The sequence below is a fragment of the Stegodyphus dumicola genome, chromosome 5 (assembly GCF_044657685.1).
Source record: "Stegodyphus dumicola isolate Sdum_Otavi_A_Nest chromosome 5, ASM4465768v1".
NCBI lineage: Eukaryota > Metazoa > Arthropoda > Arachnida > Araneae > Eresidae > Stegodyphus > Stegodyphus dumicola.
In genome coordinates, this window is record NC_140772.1 from 40,002,028 (window position 1) to 40,025,144 (window position 23,117).

The window sequence follows — 23,117 nt, forward strand, 5'->3', positions numbered from 1 at the left end:
CGCCATAAATTTTACTTTTATCTTTAATGCAGTGGGAATGTAAACAAAAAATAAGAGTCAGAAATTTTGCACCTATTATACGGTGTTAAAATATATTTTATTTCTGACTTTGTATATAAAACAGCACTTGCAACAAGTTATTAAGATATCCTGATAAAATAACTTTTGATTAACTTGATACTGTATCCAGCAATATACATTTATAATATCAATAATAACTGAAAGATTTTATTCATCCAGATTCCAGATTTGCAGCAAAATTTTATATGTATGATGTGATTTTTTTCGAAACTGAAAATAATAACAACAGTAAGGGGAAAGGGAGAAAGAAAATAAAAAACAGGCACATGCCAGGAAAAAAAAACTGATAAATTAAAAGAATGGATAATTTTTTAAATGCACTGAACATAATTTATTGAAATTTAGATAAAAATAAATTCCTTTTATTAACATTATATGCTAAATTTCCCGTATCTTTCACATTTATTGTTAAAACACTTTTTTAAATAGCATTTTTCCTATGAAAGCTAGAAGTACCTGTTTTAGTTTTATTATGAAACCAAATTAATTATTTATTTCTAATTGTAACCAAATATTATGTTTAGCTGTTTTATTATATTGGTAATTAAGATAACAGAAAATAACTGAAGATATGATTAATGTTTACGATTAACTATTACCAAATTTCTTACCTAATTGGCACATTGCATATCTGTGTTCTTCGTCAAATGACAATTTCATCAGTGCTGCTACTGACGGACCAAGGTGCTGGTCTACACAACGAGCTGAAAATATGCAACAATTAGAATAAAACTGATAACTCAGTAAAGACATACGAAGAGAGAGCTAAATCAGTACAAATGTTTCTTATCCAATGATATAAACCCAGCCGCGATAAAGGAAAGTATCTCACTTGGATTAAGTGAATAATTAAAAGGGGCGCCAAATTAATTTCGAAAAATCAGAAATTTCTCTTACAAAATCTATGATTGTTAACTTGCAATTTTGAAGCACATCAAACTGGCTTACAGTTATATTTTAAAGAACATAATTTTATTAATACTTTTCATTATAATTTAGAAGTGTTACATTCATAAGTTTTATTTTTATTTTTTGTTCTTATATGGCCGATTGCTTAATTTCCGTTCATCTTCTTTCGTATCTCTCTTCGGTTAGCATTATGTTTAGCGCAGCGGTAGTGTTAATATAATATCAACAAAATTATTTAAATATAAATTAAGTGAATTATTATTTTACATTATCGCAACCAGGATTTCTGCTTGATATATGTTTTTCATGGCACAGCTTCAATTACTTTTAAACAACTCAGCTGAATTAAGATATGGATCAATCACATTAACTTATGATCGAAGATGCTGAGGTTTCACAGTACTGTAGATACTGTTTTCTAAAATTAAAATCTATTGCTAGTATTAATGTAACGAAGTATAATTTAGGCTTGTTATTATACCTGCATAGATTAAACCTGTTTAGAAAGAATCACTCTGCCCACATTATTACATTAGTAATTTTCTACATCTTCATTTAATTTGAACTCTTACTTCGCCATAACAAGCTTTCTGAAGTCCACGACCTAAGTAGGGAAGGCTATGCAATTGCCTGCACGTTGTTGAAACATACAAGTATAATCAATCAGCTTTTGCTTCATTTTTCGTGCAAAATTTCCCATTGAAAGAGATACAAGGTAGATGGTGCATAGTACAGGATATGGGGTAATGGTAGTATTGTACTATTTATATAAAAGACACTCGCCTAGTCATTTCAGTACATTTTTACTGGAGAGCAGCGGGGAAGAGATTTATATGAAATTCATGAAATTTCGGATAAAGTAGAAAGTTCGAATAAAGTTGTAGGAAAAGATGTTGGATGAAACGTTTAAATAAGATAAGGGTAAAAAAGGCTGAATTAAACTAAAAGTAATGTAATATCTGTTGAATGTTTTCGCTACAATCTTTTTCTTTCTAGATGACTAGAAGGAGATCACCAACTGATTTATTGTAAATCGAAGAAAACCGTTTCAAGATCCAGCTCTTTGTCAATACAGCTGTAAGATTAGCTTTTAATGTAAGATCTTTCGCTTGTAAGAAACTGGTTCATGGTTAGTTATAATTTAAAATCTTCACAAGGTAGTTAAAGATCTTCGTTGCGAGTACTTAAATTCTGGAAAGGAAGATATAAAGATTTATATATTTTTATTAACCAGTTATTTTATGTTAATTAGCTTTTTTGGCTTTCTTGCTTTCCGTTTTCCTGCCAAAATACAAATTTTAGTTCGCATATAGAAAAAGTAGAAATAGATAAAATTTAAAGGATGGTTTTAGATTGCTGAATATGAGTGTGTTTTATATTGTTGAATATGAGTGTATTGTTGAATATGAAAGTCACGTTACTAGTTGAACCTTCTTGATAGCAGCCTGTCTGCGACGTTGCGTTATTCTCTCCATTAAGCTCCTCACGCCGATATTAGGTCTGAGGTAATATTTGCGTTACTCATTCTATGTAGCCTTTGGCTGCTTGCAACTTAGCTATAAACTAAATTTATTACCTTTTGCATTATGCCACAAATGCTGGCTGTTTTAGTAAGCACAAGAAATGATTTTTGTTGAATTATTTTTCGAGTTTATAAAAGTATTCTTTAATAATTTCTATAACGCTCTTCTTATTTTATATATATTCTTACGAAACATAACGATAATTCACTTAACTTTCAGATTTGAGTCTTAAGTAGTTTATGTATCCAAACATGCTGAGATTTTATAGAGAAACAAAATTAATTTTAATAGGTGTTTTGAAAATAAGTTACAGAAACATTTATCCGAAGGTGTTTATAACTTTTTCAAAAATAGAAAAATAGCAAGTTATTACAGTTTTTAAAGAAAAAAAATTCTAAAGGAAGTTTGTAGAAGCGGAAAAATCTCGTATTGTGCTTGTGTAAGATTCTTTCAACTGGCTGCATAGTGGTATTATTAAAAGTGGAAGTGATATTATTAAAATGTTACTAAATTGCGAAATTTCTGATTTTTGATTAATACTTCTCTCATAATCAATGCTTTATTTTTGAATCATCAGATATTGTGAATATCGGCTCCAATAATCAGGTAACAGAAATGGAATGAATCATTAGAATTTGGGATTCAGATTTATTCTGTTATTCAGAAACCTTTTCATTTGAAGACAAGTTCCTTCAATGCCGAGGTAATCTAAGAATTGCCCGATCGGACAGGAACATCAATGATATAAGAATAATCTCGTAACTCACATAAAAACTTCTATCATGGCTACAAATAATGTGATAGTTTTTTTAGAAGCCTACAAACGCTTCCAAATCATATGAAATATGAATTTTACAAACATAACATTTCAACATGATATGAAAACTTCGCGCAAATGAGTCTGCACTTATTGTAGCGAAAACAGGACGATCTTCAAATTCTTAATAACAATCTCCATACATAATTTTTAATTCAAATGACATAAAATTTTTCATGTCAATTCATTTCCGGATATCTCCATACACTTTCAGCATATTCTATACACTGTTTCATTTAACTTCATTACAAAATTTAATATTTTATTCCACATTATAAAAAGGTACAGAAATATTTACTATCAAAATATTTGGGAACATACAGTATTAAGTGCACAGGCCTTATTTTAGGCTTTATTAAATTTTATGCAATTAAAGCTAACTTCTCTGCCATTTTTCCTTCTCTGCAGGCAGGTTGCCTGGCTATCGCAAAACACACAAAGCTATCTGTCTACATGAAGGAATGCCTTCGTGAACGACTTTCTACGGGAAATTGGTCGCATTCACATGGGGAGAACTACGAAAACCAACCACGCGGCCAGCCGGTTTACTTGGGCGGAGCTAATAGATTGAGCTGTCTTCAAAACGCTCGGCCACTTTTGGAGCTTACTTCTCTATAGGTATACTCTGTATAAATGCTAAAATTTAAAAACAAAAATATAGTTTTCGTTGGTTCCTTGAATTTGATATGTTGCGCTATTCCTCTTCTTTAGAGAAAGTAGTTTAATAATGCAGATTTGGCAATACTTTGAGGGTAATTTTGCAAATTAGAGAATTTTGTTTTGCTTATAAAAACTGCAATTTTCAGAATTATAGTTAAATACCTCAGAGTTAATTAGAAAAACGATGAAATGCCTGCTAAAGCTAAGTGCAAGAAAAACCACATCGATTGAAGTAGATATAAAATTAATAAATTCTCGAAATTCTTCATTCTCTTTTCCTGTGCGTCGTATTCTTCTTTCATTTCCTTACACATTGTAGGTTGCGATAATGTTGAATCGCTAAAAGAGCTACTGCTATGATGAATTCTACTTCAACAAACACTGAGTTTTCCTACACCCTAAAGAAAAGTTCACTAACAATTGAAATAGTATTAAAAAATCATAAAAAGTTTAAAAAAATTATCTTAACTTGTGTTTCAATATATGAAACATTTTCAAGCTGAACCGTTACGATATATCTACTAGTTTAAGAATTGCTTCTCAGAAATTCAAGACGCAGAGTGTAAGTTGAGTTATTTTAAACCAACTTTCAACATGCCACTGCAATATGGTGGGGAAGGGAAGCTTGATGTGCTATTATTGTGTCATAAATTAATACCACGTATAGAAGTAATAATTAAATTAATTAATTAAGCTATTATTTTTAATTTAGTTAATAAACGAAAGACTTCGATATCCAAGATACAGAGCAGTGCACTTTTTTTTCTCTGGGTTGCATGAGCAAAAGATTTACAATCAATATTTCCCATAAGTGAAGTAGCACACATTCTGCTTCAAGATGCTAAATGAAACCAATAACCTCTTTTTCTTTCCAAAAAGTTGTTTAGTGTGGCAAGAAATGATTTACTAAAGGAATCTATCATTGTGGAGGGTCATGCATAAAAGTTTGAATTTCGTTATTTTTACTAAAATGTGCCACGTGAACAAAATTGTCATTGTCTGAAAGTCTACATTATTTAACTGATTTATCAATGGAACCATGGGTCTATAATCAGCCGTTCTTAGTCTTTAATCGTTTTGAGGCACAGTAGGAAACACAGGCGACTGCATGCAAGAGTTAAGCAACATATTTTATACCTGTATGAGATTTTTAAAAGGACAATAAAATGAAAGTTCTTTCAGATTTACGAAACGTGAAGGAATAGAAAATGAAAGATTAGATTATGTGTCGAGTATGTTGTATTATAAGGTCAGGATACTGAAGCATAAAAAAAATTCTGAAGACTACTATTCGTGTGATACAGAGCATTCGACCTAAAACAAAAGTCTGAAAAGAAATTTCTGCTACACCATATGTTTAGTTAAATCACATTTCAAACCAAATTTTTATTTCAAACCATTTTTTATTTCACCAATTTCAATTTTTCAAACCAATTTTGTCTCACGCGGCTTTCTCGCAGAGAAGCAAATCTAATGAGAAATCGATACTGGAATTAAACATCACAAATGCCTTTCATTCTACACAAGGAACAGCTTACGTTTATTCTAGTAAGAAAATTAATGCATTAAACAAGCACCCTCATTAACTACATTTTTCTCAGTTAAATTCACCCTTCCTTAATCTCCTTAATTACTTACTTCTGTGTAGACAAGATGTCAGGCATTCATGATAAAAAGTCAATCTTTGAAAAACAGATTTCTCTGGAACACAATCTTTAGCTTCCACGGGGTAATTTTTATGGGGTCATTATTCATTCACACAATTTTTAAAACAAGCATTTTTAAACTTCGATTTTACACTCTAGCTACCAAGTTAAATCTATCTTGCTGAGAGCAACCCTAACAAATCGTAAACGCCCTTTACGATAATCCTAGTTTTTCAAGAAATCTTAATCGATGAAATGCATAAAAATAGCTTTTTTTTTAGTTTCTGGTTTCTTGATCTCCTTTTATGTGCAAAAAAGAATTCATAACTCTTTCAAAAAATTTCCATTATCTAATGAAGCCTTCCCCCCCCCCGGGGGTCGACGTAGAGAACTCTGCGAAGCTACTGGCCTAGGCAGTCTGTACCTAGGCAGTCTCGGCCACGGGGGTATGAAATTTATGAACTTGGTGGTTCTGAAGGCTCTGGGAAAGGTCACTTATTGGCCGCCCTCGGAGTCTGGCACGTCCTAGCGCGGCGGGGTACTAGTAGCCCGGGGGTTTTCCCTCGGGTTCGCTGGGTAATGTCGTGGCCTTCGAGATTAGATGGCCTGGTCAGCTGCAGAGTCACGTGATTTGACGTCACGTAAGGCGTCTGAACTTTCACCCTTCGCCCTGCATTGTGTGGACACTGCAAGCGAAGACTTCTTATTACGTTGATCGCGTGCTGTATTGTTTTATTATTCGTGTCTTTTTTATTGCTAAATTTAAGTAATGTTGTTAAGGATATTTTCGTTTTTAAATTGAGATTACTAGTTAACTTATTTGTTAACAAGAATAACGATCGACGTCTATGTAGAGCTGTCTTCATCATGCCTGCAAGATGTTGCGTTCCAGCATGCAAATCCAATTACGATGGCACCAACGAATATGTATCAGTATTCAAATTTCCAAAAGATACAGTAAAACGGGATTTATGGATCAAAAGAATTTTAAGGAAAAATTTTATTCCAAGTGATCGCAGCGTTGTGTGTGAAAAATATTTTCGAAAAGATGATATTATTCGCTATGATTATTTACCAACAAACGAAGGTACTTTTATTCAGATGTGTAGAGGGCATCCTAAATTAAATAACGATGCTTACCCATGCATTTTTTCTGGTTGTCCAAAATACTTATCTGAAATTCCAACCCCTCAGAGGATGAGCAAGAAGGAAAAAAGAGCTAAGATGGAGAAGCATATTTTTAATGAATTTTTGAGAAAGAACAAAACTTAAAAGGAAACTTAAAAAAGTCAAGAATACGTGATGGAAAAGATATGAGTATGTAAATGACATTGTTTCATTTTTTAAAAATAGTGTACTAAATATGATGCAGTTCAAATATATTTTCAATAATGTACCTTTTACATTTAAATTTATTAATGCTTTTGCTGTTTCCTTATTATTTGATAATACTTCATAATTTTCAAAATAAATTATCAATTGCAATTAATTATTGCTTCAGTATACTAGTACAACTTGCACAGTATTTGCTAATTAGACAGAAATGATGGTTTGTTCTATGTATAGTTGTTTTGAGATTTTCGTTGGCAAATTTATTGATTTTACGCTTTTGTGGAACATTTTATGGATGGCTTTTATTTGCAAATATATTACTTATTATGCATCTACATATAAGTAATAATGTAAATATTATTAAATGACGTAAATATTATTATAATTATTGCTATAGATAACATATAAATATGTGAAAATTATTCGTTTTCTGTAATGTTGCAGGAAAATTGTAATTTATTTAATTTACAAAGTTTTGAGGTTTAAATTTTTTCTGTGGCTTTTGAACTGCTTTTCATTTTATTAGATAGTAATTTAAATGAATTAAAAATGTATTTGCATAGTGTTTGGAAGCCCTGAAATATTTATAGTTTCAAGGAAAAATAATTTTTTATGTCTTTTAATTTGCTAAATTATATTTACTTTTGTTAGTTTCTAAATCTTTATATTTCTAAATCTTTTCATTCCTCTCCTTCTCCAACTGTAAAGACATTTTTATGTTAATAAATAACAGCCTTTTTATTTCCTTATTTCAAAACTTTCTTTTTTGAGTGTATCCTAACAAATTATTACAATACAGTGTAAAAAAAAAATGCACAAGATAACCTAAAACATGGCATAGAAAATTTCGTGAATATTTCTTAAAAAATAATATTTATTAAGTTATTAATCTTAACTGCAAATGAATATACGACCTTTTATATACGTTTTCCCGTCAAGTCTCTGGAAATTTAATCATTATGCATTATTAAAAACAAAACACTCTAAACATCGAACGAAACGCTCGCATTCAATTCTGAAGCAAAGAAAGTCACGGAAGGATCGGACGCCTTTCGTGACGTCACTCGCAGCTAACCAGGCCATGTTATCTCGAAGGCCACGGTAATGTCCTGCTGCGACGGGCTCGCCCAAGCGTCTGGTAGGAGCATTAGACGACCGGTGCTGCCTGGTGTCTTATCCAGGTGGTGCGCTGTTCCCTTGGAGGGTAATAGTGGAGGTTGAACCTCCACGACGTGCCCAAAGGAGGAGTAGACCTGTATTGTGATTTAGTTCACGGGGCAGGGAAGCCTAAAATTACTTACTTACCTAATGAAGCATTCACCTGACGCAAGGATAAGTACGGTATTCTATTTTAGCAAAAGAATGAAAGATTTTATGTTTTATCTAAAATACCCTCGTGAAGGATTTTTAAAGGGGATTTGAGTATATTTACATTCAATACAATCTCCAGTGGAACGATGCGTCATGACACCTGGGTGCCTAGGCTAAAAGCCTTACCCCATGTAGAACATTTGAAAGAAATTACGAAAGGTAACAAAGAGTAACCTGATGAAAGTATGTAAGGGGATTGGCATCAGGTTAACTTTATTTATTTTTTTAAAAATTAATCTAGATAATTTTTTAAATTTTGAGTAACGATAGGTAATAAGTGATTTCTCAAGAGAAGCATAAGTAGCAAGGTATTAGTGCGTAAATAGAATCTGGGAGCACAGAGCCATGGAGCTGGTGATAGGTCCTGAAAAGCATAAGTTAGTAGCATGTTACAATAAGATTAAGTGTGAGTGAAGGCACCTCGAATCCTTTGGTAGTAAAACAGTATAGTATGCAGCAAAAAGTAACATAAAATAACATAATGCAATTATATAAGTAGTGAGTAATAAGATTAATATGTAAAAAGCACAAAAACATAAGTTGGCAATAGATAAAGCAATAGAGTTATACACAATGTAAATACAAGCATAAGAGCAAGCAGGAAGTTACATGATCCTGGGGTTGAGTATAGCTAGTGGAAGGTTAATATTAGTGAGATCATTGGGATCATAGTTGGCAACTTTAATAGCAGGATTATTGATGGATTTTTGCTTTTCGTGAAATCTTTTAGCTATCTTGTAGTAGTGAGATCTGAGTAAACTAACCTCCAGTTCCTCGTGAATTCTCTGATTTCTTATGTACCATTGTGAGTTAGCGATTTGCCTGAGAGTGCTAGTTTGTGCAGTTTGAACTTTTTTCCTGCAATTTTTGTTTGAGTAGGCCCATACAGGACAGGCATAACAAAGTAATGGACACAAAATGGATTTATAAATGAGTAACTTGTTATCTATAGATAAAACACTGTTTCAAGCAATTAGGGGAAAGAGTCTAGCTTTGCGAGCTCGAAACTTTTGTAAAATAGCTGTGGTGTGTTGGGTCTATGAGAGAGTTTTAGTGAGGGTCCTACCAAGATAAGGGACTTGCTTGGCCCAGGGGATTGCTTGGATTTTCCCCACGTTTACTTGTATCTTCCACTGAACGAGCCAAGTCTCTAGTAAGTTAATGTAAATTTATAACCGTTGGATGAATGAACCAGCAAATTCACTTTGGGCGAGGATCGCTGTGTCGTCTGCATACATAGCTATTGTTGTGTAATGTGTTGTAGGGATGTCGTTAACATAGATATTGAAGTAAGTGGGCCCTAAAAGGTACCCTTGTCGGACGCCGGCCCTAATGGGACGGGTGTGGAGTTTGTACCACAGATGTGAACGACAAAGTGTCTACCATTCAGATAGGACTTGGTGATGTTTGTGATGTAGTCTGGGAAACCCAGACTGTGTAATTTGTAGATGAGGGCGTCCAGCCACACTCTGACGAAAGCCTTGGCTATATCAATGAAGATTCCATTCTGAGATCCTTCAGAGATGGTTTCAACACCCTGTAGAGTTGGTTGGTAGTTCCCAGCTGCTTCCTGAACCCAAACTGTTGAGGAGCTATTACGTTGCTAGTATCTATCCAGATAGTTGTTGATCCGTCTTAACAGAACAGCTTCTATAATTTTACTCAGTGATGAAAGTAAGCTAATGGGCCTGTAGGAGTCAGGCTGAGATGGAGATTTGCCATGTTTGGGAACAGAAATTACTTTGGCTGTCTTCCAAGGCTTTGGGAAATGGTGCTTGAGTATCACATTGGAGATCTTGGTGAGTAGGAAGATGAAGATCAGTTTGATGGAGAACCTCTTGAACATGGTATTGGTGATGTTGTCCAAGCCAGGGCTTTTCAAAACTGAGTTTCCAGCAGCTTAGCTAAAAGTTCAGCCTTCTCACTTTCAGTGTAGTGGATCCTTTGAGGGCATTTAAGGGGCGACATTAAATACAAAGAAAATTAGGAAAGAAGCGAATATAAGGCAAAGCGAACTTAACTCTTGTTATTGTAAGTATTATTTCTTGCTTCTTCTTCAGTTCCGTTTCCAAACCCCATTAAAAGAACATGAGTTGTTCACCTTTATTTTATAGATCTTTGAGTAAATTAAAAGAAAAATATGAAGTGCAGGGCATAGCCAATAGACAGGAAATAATTTTCGACGTTTCCCAGTGTGAGGAACGTTTTGAGGTCTTCTGAGGGTACAGTCACAACCAAGATGATAAAGTACCTCTTCTTTTATAGACCTGGACATGTCCCGGGACGAAACATATTGTGAGCGGCTTTAAAGATGGGCCAGATGGCAATGTATTTAAAGCACACGATGGATAAGTGAGTTTCTTAAGTATCAGTTAAGTATCAGGAAACAACAACTAATATAGAAGAATTTACCTGCACAACTTTTTAAAGACAATGTCTTGCATTCCAATATATGTTTCCCAAAAGGAAGCAGTGCCCTAGTATTTAAAGAAAAATCTCTATGTTAACATATAAAGGTCTTTAGTTTTATTACGGTTAAATTTCGGTTAATCTTTTTTAGAGTTAAAAATGCTGACAATTGTTTTAATTAATCTCATCAGCAATCGTATGCAACTGTTTTTCAGCGATTAGTTTTCTGTCAAATTAACTCCCGTGTACTTTATTTTTGTATTTGAGATTTCTTGTCTACCAAGGAAGAATTGACTATTAACTCAGCAACAAATTTTTGTCCTAAAAGAAGAAATTAATGTTTGAAGTGTCATTTTAAATATTCTCCATCGATTACTATGCAGAGACACTAAGTATTTCTGAAGCTGGAGAGATGAAAAAATGAGCAGTGCCCTCGCCGGGACTCGAACCACGGACCTCTCGAATACGCGTCGAGCGTGCTGACCACTACACCACGAAGACATGGTAAGAAGGCGAAAGAAATACCTTATAACTAGACTAAAATATCACATTAAGAAAGTTTCTTCGTATCACTCTGGAGATATAAAAAATTACATTTAAAGTGTTATCATTCGCTTACGTTACTCAAAACACAACCAGGTAGTTCTGATTTTAATTTTTTAAAAAAATATTAAACATTACGTTGTCCATTGTGTGCCCACATGCTTGGGAGGAGTTTATTGCGTTGCTTTTCTGATGAATTCTTATCTTGAATTTTCGATCAAGAAACCAATTACTGAGAGGACGAACCACAGGTATGAGGTATAAGCAAATGGCTGTAGTATGGCAGTTTTCAGCCATACTCTATCAACAGTTTTCTTGAGACCTAGAAAACAAATACCCACAATTTTCTTTTTATTAAAAGCACCAGGCATATGGAAAAGGAATAATATCCAAAAATAAAAATTCTGGATTTCAAAACGAAATCAAATGAAACATCATCAATACATCCAAAAAAGGAAATTTCTGAATATTTTTGTATTTATATGGTTCTTTAAGTTTTAATTGTTGCTTTCGAGACAATTCACTACAATAAAACATATTATTTGACAGCATCTGTCTTCAGAACCGGACACAAATCCACAACAACCTCCGAAAATTAGACAAGGATCTCTCTTTCGTTACTTAAGACAGCCCCAAACTTAATGTCCTGATGCAATTTGAAAATGATGATGATTAATATAGTGAATGTACACTTAATGGTGATTAATAAAGATAATGTATGATAGAGAAATTCACGATAAATGGCCTTGTCTTTGCCTGCAGTCAGTCAAGCTTGGAATCTTCGAAATACCGTTTCATGTACTAACTGTTACGCTACAGAAGCACACGGGAGGAAATGATTACCCTAATTCCTTACCCCTATCTCACTGCCTCGCTCTCACACTTACCCAGATATTGTCTTAATTACTTAGATGGAAAGAATTTCCATCTAAAGTTTGTAGGGATTTTAAATAACAAATTTAATTTAATTTTACTTTCTTTCCTATAAGCCTTTATTCCCCTAATTGTCAATGCCAGAATATTTAGATTTGGTAGCGCGCGTGAAGTAATACAAATTCTACCTTCAGGAAAAAAGTTTTAAATACCGAGTTCTAGAAGGGGAAGTGAGAGAGTTGGGCAATCGCTTTGGCTCTGTAGCCTGAGCTTCTATTTCTGCATTTATTGCTGGTTTACGTGGTATAACAGTTATTAATTTGCTGCCACTAGACTTCGACGCGGTTTTTAGTAACAGAAGTTTCTGAGCCCTGTAGAGTAATTTCTACCTCTTGTTAATATCTTCGAATTTCAGTTTAATTCTTGTTATTTGAGTTACCGCCCGAGTGAGGCGCAGTGTGTTAACGTCGAGTCGACGCATTGTGAATTTTAAAGATTTAATAAAGGGTACTTTTAACCCTTCTCCAATGTGGTTTCTACGCTCACTTCAGTTGTCACTTTAGAAGACAGACAAGTTTGAGAGAAGCCTGGTGGTCGATCGATCCTAACTGGATGAATGACTGATTGTTCACTAAGTTTTGTATGAGAACCAGTTATGAAATTGATAGGATCTTTTGGATGGGAGGTATTATTGTAGTATAGCTGTTGTCTTACTTGAAGTGAAACACAGAAACTTCTAGTTAAATGATCGATGCATTAACTGCAACTACAAATATCATATGAGAGAAAAGCTTTCATTCCATAAACGCTCATAACTTTCCAGTAGCTGGCTGATTTAATGCAAAACAACAAGATAACTTTGATAAATTTCTCTAATAGATTAAAGATTTTAAATGTTTAAGACAACCTATAATACATTTTGGGGTCAAACAAATCAAAAACAAGCCTCTGAAAACAGTATTTTGTGGTTGTCAGAGCAATAAGTCGGATGTCAGAAATTCAATACCTTCAGGAGAAAATACTAATATCTAGTCTCCTGAAGAGCACTGAATGTTGGAGGTAATTATGGAACTAGATTGAACATAACGAAATCTGCCAAATTCTTATAAAAGCATTTTTTCCTGCGTTTATTGAAATTTTGAACATGTGGCCTTTTAAACTCTTCCTGGTAAAGAAAGAATAGTAGTTCTTGATACAGATAATAATAGCTCAAGGGTATGAAAGGTTAAGTAAGTTTTGACAAAGGTTGAAATAGGAAAAATCATAACCTTTCTTGTTCTGCGCTATTTCAAAAGAAATGTAATGAAGAGAAACTACCAACCATTCCTATTGTCATCTATGACAGCGTCAAGACTTCTCAGCATGTCGCAATAATCCCTGATTTGTTCGAGAAGACGAAGGACCCTCGCTTCTCTCCGGCCTTTCTTGTCATCAGGCTGGGAGAAAACTATGTTGTGCAGGACTTGGCTTGCCCTCTCCCGTATTTCGAAGTTCACCCTCTTTGCGTGAACCATGTGGTAAGTGTTTGAGTTTTCATCGGGATTATGGAGAAGTTGGATCAAAAGAGGTAAGCAGCCTAGAAATATATAAAAAATTATCGCATTATATTCAATAGTTCTCTCTGAAAAACAAAATGCAGAGTTGAAAACTACAGATATTTTATATTTTCGACAGTATTCAAAATAAAAAAGCATTTCTAAAAAACCTGTTGGGATATCTTCCTGGAGGGATGGCCATCCTATTGTTATTGAACAAAGAAGAACATGAAATAACCAAATCGCATAAAAAACTAAATGGAAAGACTGCTTTCTTTAAGAAGCTATAAGGACATTAAATCATTGCCCGGTTTTTAGCAAAGACATGTATTTTAGACTGCAAGTATTCGCACATCAATAAAAGACTCCAATTCCAGTTCTTAATCGATGAAGAATTCATTCCAGGAGGGAATTGTTAAGTACTTAGTTTTATTTTATGAATATAAAAAACTCCTTTTTTTTTTTTCAAGGTTTGATACTTACCAACATTTTCTATGCTTTTCTTGTTTAATTTATAAAACATATTTAAAATAATCTAAATTTAAATAAATATATATTTTTAGAATTTGGGAAAGGGGGCAATTATCGTCCAACAGTGAAGAAAGGAAGGCATGAGACAAAAAAGCTTGAGAACCACTGCTCTGGATGAACACGTTTTTTGGGCAAGATACAACACATTACTTTCTCTTATCATTTCTTGCAAATCTTTAAGGTATACACTCTTCCCCGACACACGAAAAAAGAAAAAGGGGAAGAAGAGAGGAGAGGAAAGAAAAAGAGCTAAAAAAGGGTGCCAGGAAACAATCCATGTCAGCAATTCTTCACACTATTTGAAAATATTTTTGATTGGTTGGCCTAAATAAACACAGCAGCGAAGTACACAAGGGGGCTTTCTGCCAAGGAAAGGTTTGCCTTCTTGGAAGACTTTCGAAGGGGAACCCTTTCGTATTTGCGTTACATAAGGGGGGGGGAATGACGAAAATAATAGGGGAACCGATAATGTCGCTTTCTTACATTAAATTCAAACGAATACATTCTTAACAAGTTTTTATTTTTAATCAATAATATAATCACCCTCGTTATCGACAACCTTTTGCCATCTAAAGTGCAGATTTTTAATCCCGGACCGATAAAAATCAATTGGTTTTTGAGTAAAATATCTCGAGAGGACATTTTGGACATCATCCAAATTTTCAAATTTTTTGCCACTAAGAAAATGTTGTAGGCATCCGAATAAATGGAAATACAATGCTGCGATATCGGCCGAGCATGGTGGATGAGCATGGCAGTACCTCCCACTCCAATTCATTCATTTTTTCCAGTGTTCGTCTTGCACAGTGCGGTCTTGCATTGTCGTGTTGCAGAATGACGATTTTTCTGTTGACAATTGATATTTTTCGATTAAAGATTGGTTCAGTCCATCCAATTGTTCACAATAAAGGTCTGCATTAACAGTTTTTCCAGGTTTCAGCAATTCAAAATGAACAATTCCGCGAATACTCCATCAAACATCCAGAAGCTCCTTTTTGGGATGTAAGCCCTTTGCAACATCTATTAAAACTACCTTTTGAGTTTTGGATTATCATATAGGACTTATTTTTTTTGTCCCCACTAATCAAACGATCAAAAAGCGGTTCTGTATGGTGCCGTTGAAGCAATACGTTGCATGAGATGGATAGGTTAGCTTTGTTCTTTTCGGACAGATTATGGGGGACTCAAACACCTGCTTTGCTTATTTTTCCATTCTGCTTTAAATGTTCTTGGAGGATCGACCAAGGTTGGTTAAGAGTGTTTGACATGGATTTGCGTCCACTTCTGCCCTTAGCATGTTGTTGTCTACATACGCAGAAACGACATTACTTTCCGGTCCCCCTATTATTTATATATTCAGTTTGTTTGGCAGAATTTGAGCCCAGGTCGAGCTACCAGTATTTAGCGGTCTTACGATATTTTAAAATTCAGTTTGTTAGCAAAGAATAAATGCTTTTCTTCTTTTGCAAAATTACGTAATTTCAAATGAAAGTAAATGGCTTTTCTTACATTTACAAACTCAATTAAATATAGTAAATGATGTTTTCCTTCATTTATAAATTGCTTTAATAAAAAAACAAACAATTTTTTGATATTTTTTCTTTGGTTGAAAAATATACCGCTTGCGTTTAAGTTTATATTAAATAAAATAAAATTATTTTTTATCCATATTTCGTATTCCAAATTGAGAAAGCTTGATATAATTTCCTGAAGAATTTTATTCTATTTTATTTATTTATTTTTTGTAAAATAAAAATTATAGCTTTCTAGTATTCTATCTGTAACCTGCAAAAATCGAATTCAATTTCTTATATCCGAAATTCACACTCTTTATTTATTCCATTTCTTTTCATTAAATTAATCTTCATTACGCGTGACAAATGCAGTAGTTTTGCATGATTTTCTTCTATTATCTTTCCAAAATTTATTTATTTCCTATCCCTCCCAGTAAACCGTTTGGCTGCATGTTAGTTTTTGTGGTGTTTGTTTCTTATGGGTAACGTGAGAAGCTTTTCTTATTTCCTTAGAAGTTTTTCTTATTTCCTTAGAAGTTAGCCAGTTTCACTTACGAAGGTCCTCCAAGAAGACATCCCGGCGGCTTTAAGTATACAGCCCTCGTGTTCTTTGTTTATCATAACACAAATAATCAGTCTTTCATTTATTTCAGACATGTTCTCAGTAATTTATTCTTTCTGGGGTGAAGCAGTTTTGTAGTATAACTTATTAACTATAATGTTTTGCTTTACGAAATTTTATTTGGATTTGTTTTTGTGTTGCTGGTTAGATCCTTGTTAAGAGCAATAATTCACAATAGGTTAAGATAACTCTACGTATTAGCCACTGTAAATTAATTTCACACTGTTACAGTTATAGTACCATCATAAGTATAATAATTATATTGCAAAAATTAAAAAAACCTATTTCGATCAAGTTTCCGTTTAATAAAATTGGATGAGTGCCATTTCTTATGTCTGTTCTTAAGTAGACACACATAACGACATTCAGATTAAAAAATATTTTCCATTATAGGCGCTAAACAGCTTTCTGTGAAAAGATATATGCACTAACATAATATACTTCCAGCAAGATAATACTTTCATCATAAGCTCATTTCCACTGCTGTAAAAGTTTTCTGAACATAAGAAATATATCTGTGAGGTTAGTTACTTCTATAAATAAAGAATGATACAGTTTGATACACATGAGAAAATCTTTTAATGACGACATTAACTTTGGAAATATGAGTGTTATAAAACAAACGAAAATCACATTTAATTTAACGGGACTAATACGCAACGTATGCAAATAAATCTTTCCGCTGAAAGTTATTTAGCATGTGTTGTCCAATAACGGATAATATCTCATTTTATTCCCTGCGCAAACAAAAAATCTAAAGGCGAATCTCTAAATGCAGTAAAAATAATACGAATAAAGAAAATTTGAAGACTTACCACACTGTCTCATGGCGACGCAGTTTTCAACGGAATTTGACATTGCTAAAAGAATTTTACTGGCTTCTACTTTATTATGAGAGCGTACTTTGCTCAACAGGGAACTAATCAACTCCTCCTATAAGGAAAATAACTCTTTTTAATAATAATGGTAATAAAAATAATCTAAAACGTATTTCGTGTCATTTACATAAGAACACGAAAGCTACTTCTAGATTAAAAGTGGAAGACTTCCCGAAAATACTTAGAAAAACAAACGAAAGTTCATATAATGTATAAACAAATATGTTTCGTATTTTCAGTAACCTGATTCTATTTCTAATGAGTTTGAAATGTCGTTTCTTCAAACCAGGCGGTATTGCCGCCCAAGCTTAAAATGATTAATTTGATTTTAAACTTTCTAAGTAATTAAAAGCTTTTTTTGATTGAAAAATCGTGATGGTCTTATAGGAGACTATGGGAGAAAAGAACACCCAGAAACAGAAAGAGCAGAAACTTCAAACCTGGTTCTCATTTAATACGCCAATTTGTAACAATTATTCGGAAGTTTTATACCAACGGTGAAACTTAAACTAAACTCTGTCCTGTTCTTCTTGGCTGTTCTTACAATATTTGATTAGACTAAAATGTTTTGCAAATTCATTGCCTAATCTTAGCCTTTAGCTACTGGAGACTGGAGACCATCAGTTAAGCCAGCTGTACCGCCGTTACGAATTTTCAGCTTTATTGCTTTGTAGGGTTTATATTTATTTTAACTAACATTTATTTTAAGTTTAAACTATCTTTACTGTTAAGCCTTACTTTCCCCTGGAATTGCCAATGCCAGAGTATGTAAATTTTAGTAGAACGCGCAAAGGATTCAAAATGTCAGCGGAAGTAATTTGAGAGAATAGAAGGGAAACGAGTTCGAAAGGGTGCTTTCTTGCTTCACGAGCGTGGAGGTGGCTAGTTAGAAATTGAAGAACCACGCGTTTCGGCTTGTGTGCTTGCCTCGGCAAATTGTTAATCTTTCAACGTAAGATTCAGAAGTTTGCTGAATTATCAGCGGTATTTTAGAACGCGGTGAGGTTAGTTACGTTTAGAGAGCCTAGTAGTTAGTCACTTGTTACTATTCTTTTCTCAGTTTCTTATTTTTATTTTACCGCCGGGTCGGCATAGTTTGTGAGCGTCAAGAGCACGCATTTGTAATTTCTAAAGTTGAATAAAAAGGGATTTAAACCCTTCTCAAGACTTTGTCTACTTAAACCAATCTTTATAGTTCGTATGTGGCGTTTATTTAATGTACATAACAGTTATTTTATATTTGGAATATCTACTGTCATTTCTCTCTTACCTTTTTTTCGCCAGAATTCAAATTAGTTCGTACCTATTTAAGTCAGGGTTTGAGATAATTAAGTCAGAGCGTGTTATGCCGTTTGAAGGCCGCGTTAATAGTTTTGCTTTCTAGATAAGAGTTCTTGTCTTTGAAGTTGCTGTTGAAACCACGTTGGTGAATTCCGAGCCAGTTTCGTGATTAAATTGCTCTGAGTAGCCTTTGGCTATTAGATATTTCAATTTAGTCCTACATTTATTTATTATTATTATGCACGTGTTCTGCCCTAAGGCACTACACGGAAGGAAGGGATGCCTTCGTGCAAGTCTTTCTACGGGAACTGGCTCGTATTAACAAGTTACACATGGTGCAAACCAGGAAAACGTCCATGCAGACAGCCTGTTCGCGGGACTCGAACCTCGGACCGAACTATCAGTGTTCAGGGACTTTAATGCTCGACCGATGATGGGCCTTATTCCTACATTTAAATTTTTACTTTGAGTTTTTCGCTACAAGTGCTTGCGGATTTTTAAGCACCAGATGTGCTTTCTGTTCATCTGAGTTTAAAATAAAATGGTTTTTTACACCCTTCGAAAGTACATGCGCTCTTAAACTAAGCGATAAATCGCTTAAAGTCTATTAAAAGTTTAAGTCACATTTTGAAATAGTAAAAGACTTTAAACCCTACATATGTAAGCATTTTAATTTTAAAACCACCAGGCATGGACAAATAAATATTTATTTTATTTTAGATTTACTTGTGTTTATGTTAATAACTGGGTGGTAGTTAACAGCGTACCTCACAAATTAAGTATCTTGATAGCTAACCATTAACCTAAATATTTGGTTTAAGTCAAGTTCACATTCCAGAAGTTATAAGTTTTGCTTGCAAGGTTGTTCACTTCACAAAAGTTTTTTTTCCGTCGATGTGGATTCGAAATATGGAATTTCACGATACATTGTTCGTTACAAATACAAATGATACATTTCTGAAGTCTATATTGACTTCCTTACTCGACGTTACAATTTTGCAGCACGATTGGTTTTTCTAAAATCAAAATCTAGCAAATTTTGCAATTAGAGCGCGGATGACAAAAGGGAGTCCACATTAGTTCATATCAAACCAACGATTTTTCGTCAAAATAAAAAAAAAAAATTGTTTCCATCTATGGGTTCGTTGAAGTCTTAATAACTGTGCAAGAATAACAAAGAGAAATTGACACTATAACAAAATAAATAACAGTTCTACGATTAGGTAAACAGCTATAAATAGCTCAAAGGAATAGAAAGAGAATAAATTTTCTTTAATTCGCGAGAAATATCGCAGCTCACCAAAATCATTCACAGAACAAAATCTAAAGGAGAAATTCCCAACGAGAAAAACAGAGTCGCACAACTCTGAACTGAGCTTATACACTGAAGTGACAAAAGTCATGGGATACCTCCTAATATTTTGTCGGTCCTCCTTTTGCCTGGCGAAGTGCAGCAACTCGACGTGGCATGGACTCAACAAGTCGTTGGAAGTCCCCTGCAGGAATATTGAGCCATGCTGCCTCTATAGACGTCCCTAATTGTGAAAGTGTTGACGGTGCAGGGTTTTGGGCACGAACTGACCTCTCGATGATGTCCCATAAATGTTCGATGGGATTCATGTGGGGCGATCTAGGTGGCCAGATCATTCGCTGGAATTGTCCAGAATGTTCTTCTAACCAATCGCTAACAATTGTGGCCCGGTGACATGGCGCATTGTCATCCATAAAAATACCATCTTTGTTTGAGTACGGCTGTAAGTGATCTCCAAGTAGCTGAAGGTATCCATTTCCAGTCAATAATCGGTTCAGTTGCACTAGAGAACCGAGTCCATGCCATGTAAAAACAGCCCAGACCATTATGGAACCACCACCAGTTTGAACAGTGCCTTGTTGACAACTTGGGTCCATGGCTTTGTGGGGTCTGCGCCACACTCGAACCCTACCATCAGCTCTTATCAACTGAAATCGTGACTCATCTGACCAAGCCACGGTTTTCCAGTCGTTTAGGGACCAACCGATATGCTTACGAGCCCACGAGAGTCACTGCGGGCGATGTCGTGCTGTCAGTAAAAGCACTCGAGTCGGTCTTCTGCTGGCATAGCCCAAGGAAGACAAATTTCGCCGCACTGTCCTATCGGATACGTCCCTCGTACGTCCCACATTGATTTCTGCGGTTATTTGACGCAGTGTTGTTTGTCTGAGAACATTGACAATTCCACGCAGACGTCGCTGGTCTCGGTCGTTAAGTGCAGGTGGTCGGCCACTGCGCTGTCCATGGTGGGATGTTATGCCTGAAATTAGATACTCTCGGCACATTCTTGACACTGGGGATCTCGGAATGTTGAATTCCCTAACGATATCCAAAATGGAATGACCCATGCGTCTAGCTCCAACTACCATTCCGTGTTCAAAGTCTGTTAATTCTCGTCGTGCGGCCATAATCACGTTAAAGCCTCTTCACATGAATAACTTGAACACAAATGAAAGCTCTGCCAAAGCACTTCCCATTTATACATTTTATACGCGATACTACTGCCATCTGTATATTTGCATATTGCTATCCCATGACTTTTGTCACTTCAGTGTAAGGTATTTTTTTCCCTCCTTCCAGTATGCCTTCGTAGTGTAAAGGTAGAACACTCGGCGTGTATTCGAGAAGTCCAGGCTCCAGTTCCGGCGAAAACATTGCTCATTTTTCATGTTTCCTACATTCAAAAATAACATAATGACTCTACATGCTATTCAACTAACTGAACCCACGGTTTAAAAGCAGTTCCTTTAATAGGATTACTCAGCATATTTGGAAGCTTCAAGGAAACTCTCTCCTGGGACCTCAAAAATACGTTTTCTGAAAACTTCCATAATGGTACCAAGTTGGCGAGAAATAACTAAATATCGGGATCGTAGTGATATAAATTGTCACCAAGTTCTGGTGGAAAAGCTTTTGCCTGTATCTTCCGTTGCGCCTGAGCCTCTTTTACATGTCAAACGACGATCGATTCAGGATTACAAGATTTCCAACATAGTACCCGAAGTAAGCTCTTAAAAACCAGTAAATGTGCACCAATTCGATTAAAGAAATACACAATAAAATTATTAAAAATTAAAATACAATCAAATAAAGCAGGTAGATATATACGTATAAGTTTAAAAAACATGAAGCTAACTCACCTTGGACTCAGACTGCTCAGAAAGCTGTGAATGGAAACTGGCCGATGCAGAGCTGCTGGATAAAGTGGATTGAAAGCTCATTATACTAGCTGAGTTTTGATGGGCGATTCGATCCAAAGTGGAATTATCTGAAGTCTTGCCATCGCCGGCCCAAAACACTGAAATGGAAAAATAAAATTCAGTGCTTTCTAACTACAATCAACTTCAATAACAAAACTGAAATAAATTAATAATTAAATTAAATTAAAATAAATAAATTAATTATCTAAAAGATTTCAGATTTTAAATTACGTCCAAAGGGGCGTTTTTTTCACGTTTTGTGCGTTACCTTTATTTATTAAATATCATGTTCTTTGCACTTAAACCATAACATTCAGTTCAATAGCAATGTCGCAAAATAATTTTAAAATGAGCCTATCTTTATAATTTGCGGTACACAGTTCTGGGCGCTGGAGATAAAAAGGTATTTTTTTCCTCCCGTAGAGTGTTGCCATTGCTCGTTTTTAAATCGTTAAGTTTGTTACTCAAAAATTCGTTAAATTTTACAAAATATGAAATCGATCATAAAACAAATTCCAAATTTGGTCTTCCACATGCCCATATTCGTAGGAGAATTACGTCATTCAAAATTCTATGGCTCTATGTACCGTTGTTTTATCACAGTGCGAGAAATATACATACATTTATGCAGATTTTTCATTATTTAATTTCTTCAAATATAATGCAGGACTCTAACATTTGGTGGCAACAGTTTGAAAAGTGATTCGCCGTTTATAGTGATCCAACGCATAAGCGCAAAACGAAAACAATAGTCCTTCAGGGACAAAGCCCCTTTGGACTAATAATCCATTACTAAATAAATTATATGCTCTATATATTTAGAATACGTTAGTCATTATTTTTAATTTAATTATTATCTATTGATTATATACTTATATATATATAATTTTATTAAAGAATAATTTTTTAAAATTATTAATGATACTATCTATATATTTTAAGATTTTTTTTTAATTAAGAAAGAGAAACACAGTATTAAACAAATTGAACTAATTAAATTTTACCGGAAAACACTTAAAATTTTTTTAAATGCGTTTAAAAAATTCATTACTGTATATATATGTGAATGTGTGTGTAATAATAATGTTGTATATGAAAAATATGAAACAATTCATTAATTGCATTTTGTTTTTATCGTAAAAATGTGGACAGAAACGAAGTCAGCTGCAGACTTGTTATCAGATTATCCAATGTTTTTTAACTTTTTTGTCTGCCTTTAAATGTGAGTGAAATAAAAATCTGAAATATAATTAGAGATTTCTTTTAGAAGTAAGCTTGCCTTTTAAAACTTCGAAATATTATTTATTAATTTATTATTTCGTTGCGGCCAAATTTATTATTGGAATTTGAAAATTATTTTA

General features: G+C 34.1%; 1 protein-coding gene across 2 annotated transcripts in view; it reads right to left on the reverse strand.

Annotated features, from left to right (window-relative positions):
• LOC118191883 (uncharacterized) overlaps positions 1–23,117 on the reverse strand; it is a 166,033-nt gene that overhangs the window by 56,236 nt on the left and 86,680 nt on the right. For both annotated transcript variants that reach the window (XM_085816605.1, XM_035362738.2), the window contains 4 exons: positions 21,697–21,854; positions 17,182–17,299; positions 13,486–13,740; positions 693–785 (listed from right to left, as the gene is read on the reverse strand). In XM_085816605.1, the coding sequence (XP_085672731.1) occupies positions 693–785; positions 13,486–13,740; positions 17,182–17,299; positions 21,697–21,854 (624 nt within the window). The remainder of the gene's footprint in view (positions 1–692; positions 786–13,485; positions 13,741–17,181; positions 17,300–21,696; positions 21,855–23,117) is intronic.